Genomic DNA, 9,399 nt, shown 5'->3' with positions numbered 1-9,399 from the left:
TACATTTTTTACTTTGAATCGAAAGTGCAATGTCGAACACAGTTTTAGGAGATGCATAATTATTATGGCTAAAATGAGACGCTGTGAAGTTCGTGAAACATTTTCTTTTTTTTTTTTTTTTTAGTAGCCTATGAACTCTTTACTTCTACTACACTTTCCAGAACTCTCCGAAATGAGGATCTAACAAGACACATGACATCGCTTTTTCTTTTTCTCTTCAAAATTTGGTGCGGCGACGAGAAAAACTACCATAGAAGCGCATTCCTTTGTATCTAATGTTTTGAGCAAGCACATATTTCTCAGATTTCAGTTTCAGCTGCAGTTGCAGAAACTACAAACATTTCGCGGCTAGCAGGAGAATTGTTTTTTTACTTATTCTTCTTGTCAGACGTCAGTTAGAATAGCCGCTCATTAACATATTCACTTTCATTCTTACTTTTTCAAGGCAACACAAGGTCAATGCGACTCTCTTGCTACTCGTATTTAGGGTGGCTTAAACTGCCTTTCTTGAAACAGCCATGCTACTCTGCTTCTCACACCTCTCACAGCTACAGCTACCGTCTGCCATCAGTACTTACTTACGGAACACTGGCGCCGAACGGCACGTGGAATGCTGGATTGATGGCTGACATCGCTAATAATGTGAGTGACCTTTTGTGTAAATTATTCCTAATTTCAAACATTCGAAAGTCAGCCTGAGGGGTGAGGCTTCCTCTAATATTGAGCTGAGAGCGCCAATGAACTTCTGCGACATCAAAATGTCGCAGAAATTCATCGCACCCGCAGTCTCGAGTTCTTGGCATTACTCCCGGCCTATTAACACCCTCAATCACCTCGCTTTCCCACGCCCATACTAATCGCATTGAACGCTGTGGGGATCTGGAGTATTCCCTTTTCTCCTCGGACACTCCTCCAGCCTCCTAGTTATCTCAATTTCCATGGCAACCATTGTTCAGCTGTTCTGGCCACCTAGCTGAATGACTATTGTAATCACAGCCCAGTGCTAAGATAAGATCAAGTTTCATCTCTTTACCTTGTCGAAGAGTTGTCTAAGGTAGTTGACAGCACTGATTGTCATAATGCACTCAAAACAACTTATTTAATCCCAACTTGGTCCCAACGGCTACGCTTTTTTTTTTTTTAACTACAAAGTTTCTCAGAAAGCTGTATAGCTTTCCTTTGTAGCCGTATGGCTGCGCTTAGGTGGATGCAATGAGTAATTACTCCCTTATTACAAATCTACTCCACCTTGGGGGATTCCCCTAAAATATTTGACCAACACCATTCCCACTTCGAGTTATAGATCAATTCGCTCTCGCCCTACCATCTGATCTGCTGACCGTCCTGGTTAGCTCAGTCGGTAGAGCGACTGCCCCGGAAAGGCGGTGGTGCCGGGTTCGATTCCCGGATCAGGACGAATTTTTCTTTAACTACGAAGTTTCTGAGAAAGCTGTATAGCTTTCCTTTGTAGCCGTATGGCTGCGCTTAGGTGGATGCAATGAGTAATTACTCCCTTATTATTAATCTCAACTTATGTAGGAGCACACTTACAATTAACTTGCTAAACTTATGCAATAGGAACAGAATGCTGAAAGAGGTTGGAAGCCCTGAGGTAAGGATCAACAGTGTCTACGTTCAGGTCTCCAATCTGAATCACTCCTATAGATAACTAGGATTGCATGTTTTCTTAAGCTCTATATGCTCAAGAATCGACTGCATGAGATATTTCCTTTACAAGCAATTTCCTTCAATTTGTCACGCTTGAAAGTGAAGGGAGCGTTGGCTTCCAGTAGGCAGTCTTCTTTTTTCTGTCCTGTCACGCAAGAGCAATGTTATTAAAAAAAAAAATGTAACACTTCGTTATCTCCCTTACCCCCTTTGCTTCCTGAAATCTAGTCAAACAAATGAATCAGCTTGCCGCGCCTTGACTTCCCCGTATACAACAGGTGCCATGAATATTTAAGACCACAGAGCACAGAATCCCTGTAATTGTCTTTCGTTGTAGCTCGTGGACATGACGTTCCCAAGTGTCCCGAGGGGTGCTGACGAGGACGCTCTTGCTGACCCCACGCCGCCGATTTTCACAGCGTCGATAGGCATCCTGGCAGGCAGAACCAGGATTCGGGACACCAGTGTTACCGGTTACTTGCTGACGTTTGATATACAAGTAAGCAGCGGTGCGTTCTTTCCTCGGTCATTCCAAAGATCGCAAAATGTTTCTCAATATCCTCCCTTTCGAACTCTTTCAAAACAGATGTTTAAAAATGCAAATACACACTTTGTAACTCAATGTTTTTCCTTGGCCTTATTTCTTTGCCGTAAATACAGGATAGGTTGTGGCGCCTAGGACATCAAGAAGTGGTTTAACATAGCCCTCGAGGTTCATAGAGTCATTTGGCAGCTTAATCACACACTTATGCTTCGAACCTAGATTATTTGGTTCTTGAAATGTTGCGTCACAGTTACTCATTTGAACATGTGCAGAGAGGCATAAAGTCAAAGCACATATGTTATTTATTCATTGTCATATATACTGGCAACGACACACGCAACTACAATTAAAATTTAGCACAGGCTAGCATATACGATATGCTACCGCGAAAATTATGGCCACCAACAAGCCATGCTTGAGAACTTTTATTTTTTGATCGGATGTCAACAATTGATTCCTGTAAGCAAGGATTAACACTGCATCATTCAAATAGACCTCCAAACAGTGCACCCTTGCCTTTTTGAAGTCACTCTAAGTGTCCGTAAATTTAACAGGTAGAAAGAGACAGAAAAATCACTGAAATGCGGAGGGATAAGCAGGAGACGACTGGTAGCGTGACCTTACAGGTTGGAAAAGAAACGAAAGGGGTGAAGCAAGGAGAAGGGAATGTGAGATCGTAGTGTTTGTTTTTTTTTTGTTTGTTGTTTTGTTTTTTATATTTTTGTAGGCCCCTAAATATAGATGCACAGGGCAGGCTTGAAAGTTCACAGCCTTGAGCTTTCGTTCGGGCGCTTCAATATCGCATTCACAGCTTCTTGTGAGTAGACTAAGGAACCAGAATCGTGGCTTCCCTAAACCCCACAAAGCGTCACATTCCAGGACGACACAGTCGCTATAAAATCGAGGACACTCACAATTACTTACAATTACGTCTCATCTCACCCACAGCTCTGGTACGCTGAAGTCTGCCATTGCGATGAGGTGAAAATTGACATTTCTAACCGTCGCACCCAACCGCATGCAACACTACGGGGCAGCGTCGCGGAGGGAGAGGATATGGTCTCTTGCTGGTCACTTCATATAAGGTGGCTCAAGTATTCGGAAACAGACCATGACACTGAAATCATGTTTCGGATAACCTCTCGCAGATGTCTTGCTGCATCGGCTCTTGGCAGTGGTACCCAAGCAAATAGCACAAAATGAAATGGTTGCCCTGATGACCTCATACTCTCTTTATCATAGCACTGCGAAGTTGTGGTGCCGACGGTCTCTATATGCAATCGGCCGGCAAGAGAGGAGAAAAGGACACCGAGTATCGAATGACCGGAGAGTATATTCAGAATACACGTGTGTGACAAGGTACAGAGAAAGTGGCAGCACACTTGCTTGTACAATGAGTGAATGCATATGAATCTAGGTATATGTCTAACAATAACATAGCGTATAATAGAATAGACGACATAGAACTCTACCACGCCCTAAAATTCTTCATTGACGCGAAAGGGTAGGATATAAATTGTGCCGTAATCTTCGTCTTTGGAGGAAGTCGAAAGCCATGCACAATGTTCTCAGAGACGCGTGCATTTAGTTACACGTTTTGCCTGATCATACCTTTCAGTGAAATGTCTAGCCAAACAAGATGCAGTGAAACGGGCCGTGTGTCGTCCTTGTCTTTCCGCTCTGTCTTGCTCGCATGTTAGTATTTAGACGGCAGAACTGCAATTTTTCGTATCAGCATCGAGAAACAACACCATTCATACCGCAAGTCGTTACTCTTCTTACGCTAACAAAGCGACAACTAAGCTTAATAGTTGAGTTTATCGGGTCATGTTGGCTGAGTAGACTTTCTGTAACTCTTCGTGGTACCGTTTTATGTTACGAAAAAATTAAACACCTGCTTTCTCTAATCTCTATCTTGTGATCTGCTCTCCTCTTCCCCAGGTGTGGGCTCTGCTGTTGTTTTTCCTGGCTTTAATAAGTACCGTCTTCACATTCCTGGATGTGGCATCCCGCCGGATGCGCGGAGAAAATGCAGTAGCCGCCGAGCGCTGGAGTCAGCACTTCTGGATGCTCTTCGGGAACATGTTATGCGAACGTAAGGTCTAAATGGGTTTTTCGCTGTTGATCTAAGGGCGGCCACTCTGATCTTCTACGGACTGAAATTACTTGCGAATGTAATCGCTCTTTCAATTACTTGTTAATGCGATATGAAGCCCTGCGAATATGAACACTTAGTATAGTACATATGACTGTAGCCTGTCAGCGACAATAGAAAACAGAAGACCCACAGGGTCGACCATTGGTGCCGGCTTGCGTGATCTGAGCTGAAAAACAGCGGGAAGTTCGTAGTGCGTCAAGTCAGCCTTGGTATAGTCGAGAGAAAGAATTGGTCTCTCCTGCACCCCCTACTATATCAGCGGGTTGCAAAGAAAGCAGTGAAGTTCGCCGAAAATCAAGCTTAGCACAGAACCCACATCTATCTCGTTGTTAGTTTTTTTTTTTTTCTTTCGACAAGTTTTTGGCTGCTTTAAATTTCCATCAAACACCTGGCACTTCAAAGAGTACTAGTTAAGAATAGTTCGACAAAACTCAAGTTCGATTAGCTTTTAGGGCGAAAGCCTTAAATCACTATGTTAAAAGTCGTATCGTGAGGTACGAAAAAAGAAGCGTAGCATGAGGTTTCCATCAGAGAAGGAGGTACTTTCGCACCTTTTCAACCTTGCAACAATTCATTTAGGTTCGCCTTCGTATTGGCTTCGCGTTTGGGTGCACACAGTAAAATTAAGTACTTATATACGTATCCGCGTGCGCTGAGAGATTCATTCCGCCGCGATATGGGTGACGACTCACCAAATTCGTTGGGAGGAAATAGCTACGGATGAACACGCGAAAGAGGCCCGGCGAGGGCGACATGCGGCCCTAATGCGATGCAAGCATTCTGGGAAAGCAGAACTGCTAGAGAGAGACTCGAAGCCGGACGTCCAAGACGAGCCGTCTAAGCGATGAAGGTACCAGCGGGGGCAAACAGGAGGCTCCCTATGATGGCGTGCAAGCGGAACGAGATTCGGAGGATGCTTTCCGAGGGGTTGGTCATGTCGTGACGAGTACGGCACCAGTGGAAATAATACAAGGGCGGCAGAGCAAAGCGACACCCGAGTGGAAGAAAACGTTTATAGATAATGTATTTTGTGCGGGGCGTGTTGTATGCGACCGTATTTGTTACCAGGGGGACTTGAAAACTCTACTACATCTGGAATTTCCGAGTAACAATACGGATGCATTCTATTTCGTTCAGGTTGGGCCTTGCTTGCTAGTGGGAAAATACCTAGCTTTCCTCTCTGCAACGTTTATCTGTATCCCAAGTTACCACAGTGTCTATGATGACTGAACTTTGAGAGGGAACGACTGATCAACAAGACATCCAAAATGGCTTTCACATTCATATTTGCAGAAAATTCTGAGCATATCCCGTAATTTTTACAATATCAGCTAGTATGGCTTTTTTTTATTTCTTTTTGGAGAGTGTGTGTGTGTGGGGGGGGGGGGGGGGGGGCTTTAAGTTTAGAAAGATGATCAGTATTGGGCATACAATACAAGCGTACGTCACCTTCCCTAGATATCAAACATAAGTTCAATATGTTCCATGATATTGACAAGGAGACATCAGGGCCAAAACATACAGCAACCCCATGGAAAGACCGCAGTAGCTACAGACGTTTGAAGGGCACGACAGTTGGAGTGTCCGAACTAATGCGCTATTTTCCAATTTCCACAGTTTACTTCAATTGGCAAGATACGTTGCGTACCCTCAAAGGGGCAGATATCCCAATTTATGCTACAACTCATTTTTGCAGCGTCGGTGGTAACGCCTGAAAGGACAGTGCTCCGGGTGGTCAGCGCCACCTGGTGGTTGGCCATCGTGGTTCTTATGAACGCCTTTACGGGACACATGCGCGCCTGCCTGCTGGTGAAAAGCGAGCTGGAAAAAATCAACACTCTTCAAGACATCGCTGCGAACCCTCACCTCAAGGTTTACCTCCTGAAAAACACCGTAGTCACCAGTCACTTGGAGGTAAGGGCGCTTCACCGTGATTCTGGGTAGTAGCCTGAAAATGGAGCACAACAAATTGATTATTTATGCAGAAATATCATTTGCCTGAGAGAGAGAACACCGATTGAATAGAGTGAAAATGAGGGTAGAACTTGCGGTGGCTGTCCTGGCACTCTGCTTAGCTCATTTTGTCAATCCGAGTCGTTGTTGTTGTTCTCCTCTAATTTGATGGCCTACTTTCTTTACAGTTTGTGATAACACCGGACGGTGTTTTCCGCGTGATCAGCTCTTTTTACGTTCACTTCTATAACAATAACACGCTAATTTCTCATGGTCTCGTATACTTAGCAGCGGCTACCTCTTATATCAGTCTTTGGCGTGCCTTTGCCGCTTCGGGCAAGCATATTCAGTCGAGACCGGACTAAGACCGGTTTTCTAATACTTCCATTTGAATTTAGATAGAGGTAAGATACCGGTAGGAGCATACTGCTATAAAGTGTATTTTTACCAGTAAGAAGTTCCAAAATATTCAATGTTGTTCTGCGCGCTCACTGTTACTTTTCAGTGATGAAATTCGGCCTCCCCCCCCCCCCTCCCCCCCCCCCCCCCCAAAAAAAAAAAATAAAAGAAACTGGGCTTTCTGTTGTTTTTTGATAATATTATCATACAGCGCGTTCCACTTATTGTAACATTGCAACAGTTCATTCGCATATGAATGAGTTATTTACGCCCCAATTAGTTATTTTGCTGACCAGACTTTACTATGCCATAATTTAAAGGAGATTTTTTTAGGCAAAAGATCAGGAATGATGTTTAAACCTATAGACAGCATTACGAAGAATGCCTCTTTTTTTTTTTTTTGCCCCCTTCAGCGTTTTCTTCTTGGCTTACAACTCTTCTATTAGGCCTAAACTTGAGTACGTGGCTATTACTTGGCCATGTGCGCTACAAAAGATATAAAGGAATACGGACTGTACAATTCATTTAAATGAATTAAAAATACTGATCTCCTTCTACTTTATTCACTGAAAACTAAATTTCTAAAAAACTAAGAAAAGTAAATATTATATCATTCAAAGGTTTTGCGTAAGGGTGCGGCGATAAAGTAGCGCTATCTTGTATACAAGGGACTCAGTATCTGCTGTGGAGAATTAAACTTCTCAGTCGCATGCAACAAACGTCACGGAAAGTAAACTTATTAACTAAGAAGTAATGAATATAATCATCGTCCTTAACAAATAAGCCACAATATACAGAAAAAGCACAACAAACACTACGTAAATTTGCTTCCAATAGAGAATGAGCCGGGTAATCTCAATATAAGCATTGCTCAACTCTGACGTACGGCTGTTCTAATGGGACACTTCATATTTAGGAGCCAAAAACAGCAATAAGCTAATCACCCAATCTTCATAAATCAGTGTGACATTGTGTTCCCTTCTCTTTACACCAACGCACCGCAGTCTTCTCAAGGCACCGCCGAACGCAAAGTTTGGAGCATGATCCGCCGTGACAAGACCGACCTATTCGGCCTTCTTCATTACCCAGAAGAAATGCTCCGCGAGGTACTCCATGAGAAAGCGGTAATCATACACGGACGCTTGCTTTCTCAAACCGAGGTACGTTTTTTTTAACTATTGGTCTGAATTGAATTTTTCGTTTCTGAACCACTCTTAAATTGAAAACCTAAACAGTTATTTAAATGAATCCTGTGTTCATCCGTGAGAATAAACATTAACCTAAAAGGCAAGAGAAACATTTTTTTCCTCTCAGTCTAAGGCGAGTGCACCCTTTGTTGCCTCCACTGAATTTTCACGCGAGACAGCATGTCCTCGCATGGCAAAAGGCGCAAAACCCCTGGAAAGATATCTCCTATTGTAACTGCGTAAATGCAGTGGTTGAAGAACAGCCTACTATGCCGCAGAACAGAAAATGCCGAATATTATAGTTACAGGTTATAGTTTACGCAGTTTAGTTTTATTCGTCATTATTTAAACTTATTTCACAACGTCCAGACACCACTAGAAACAGAGCTGGTTAACCCCCTGGACATTGAGGATAGCCCTTTTCTTCACCTATGAGAGGCAAAGAGAGCACTAGAGCACCGATTCAAACGACAGGGCTCGACCCGCAATGTGCACAGAAGAATAGCTATGGTAAACGAGGATATCGACCTTCATATTATTTCAGTTCAGTTTTCCCTATCTGGTCGATAACTGGGCGATGCATCTCGTACGCAGGTTTACAGGACGTGAAATCATATTTCCACCGTGGCGGCCTCATTTCAATGCACGAGAAGTGTGAATGTACCTCGACCTGTACAATACGAGTCCGTGTTGCAGGACCCCATGGAGATCAGTCCTGACCTCTTCAGTAGAGCTTTTCTCATTTTTCCTTAAGGCCCAGCGTAAATATATTCTGTATTGAGCTTTGCGACTTTAAGCCTCACTTATGCTACACTCAGTATAGAGTGATGTGCTCACCATAACAAGGACATTTTATATATCTGCTCGGTTTTCTTAGTAGTTCATTTTTCTTTTTTTTTTTTACATGCTTTGCATTTTGCTGGTTCTTTCCGCACATTGCAATTGTCGCATTCAGTGCGTGGAAAAAGCACTTAGCCGTGTAATATCTGAATCGCAAAGCACTCTAACCACTTAGAAATGGAAGCTGTTTTTCTTTCTCATTGACGACAGGCAGGCAACTTCTGCAGTCGTGGCCAAATGGGAGAATTTTACTTCGGAACTGAGAGCATGTATTCTTTGCTATTCGGAGCCTACATGAACCGTCTCATGAATGTGACACTTCGAAAGCGCATCAAGAGAATGTGAGCCTCTCTCCTTGGTATATTCAAATGTTTATTTAGTATTCCCAGTGCGAGCAACTGCTTTCACTGTACTACAGTATTTCAGTTTTACAAGATCATTCAATCAAGAGACAATTTCTCCCTAGAGTGTGTATGTGGCTACGTCAAAATAAGCCACTTCTTGGGGACGCAGTAATTTGCGCACACCAAATGAAACAAATAAAATCCTGCATTAAGACAACCTTAGTTTAGGCAATAATTTGCGCGAGGAGTGCGGTGATAACTGAACGCCGCGCTAAATACTAAACAGAACGTACGCATGCTGGCCCT

At 43.2% G+C, this 9,399-nt stretch overlaps 1 protein-coding gene and 1 non-coding gene across 2 annotated transcripts; both read left to right on the top strand.

The window, feature by feature from the left end:
* Positions 1–621: 621 nt before the first annotated feature.
* Positions 622–9,094, top strand: LOC146207761 (ionotropic receptor coreceptor Ir76b-like). Its single transcript, XM_084587157.1, has 6 exons — positions 622–642; positions 2,006–2,167; positions 4,154–4,307; positions 6,067–6,284; positions 7,727–7,886; positions 8,964–9,094. Exons 1-6 carry the CDS (start codon positions 622–624, stop codon positions 9,092–9,094), a joined length of 846 nt encoding a protein of 281 aa, XP_084443283.1.
* On the top strand, positions 1,343–1,416 carry TRNAS-GGA (transfer RNA serine (anticodon GGA)). Its single transcript has one exon. It is a non-coding gene; the product is annotated as a tRNA-Ser (tRNA).
* Positions 9,095–9,399: the final 305 nt, after the last annotated feature.

This window comes from Amblyomma maculatum, chromosome 1 (genome assembly GCF_055883805.1).
Source record: "Amblyomma maculatum isolate TAMU_Amacu chromosome 1, ASM5588380v1, whole genome shotgun sequence".
NCBI lineage: Eukaryota > Metazoa > Arthropoda > Arachnida > Ixodida > Ixodidae > Amblyomma > Amblyomma maculatum.
The sequence above is the reverse complement of the archived record's forward strand: the minus strand, read 5'-3'. Positions and strand labels throughout refer to the sequence as shown.

What these genes read in the sequence shown, in the direction of transcription:
- LOC146207761 (XM_084587157.1), top strand. Translation starts at nt 622, where the DNA reads ATGGCTGACATCGCTAATAAT. An exon ending in TGCTGACGTTTGATATACAA is followed by an intron (nt 2,168 to 4,153) that starts GTAAGCAGCGGT and finishes CCTCTTCCCCAG; the next exon opens with GTGTGGGCTCTGCTGTTGTT. An exon ending in TAGTCACCAGTCACTTGGAG is followed by an intron (nt 6,285 to 7,726) that starts GTAAGGGCGCTT and finishes AACGCACCGCAG; the next exon opens with TCTTCTCAAGGCACCGCCGA.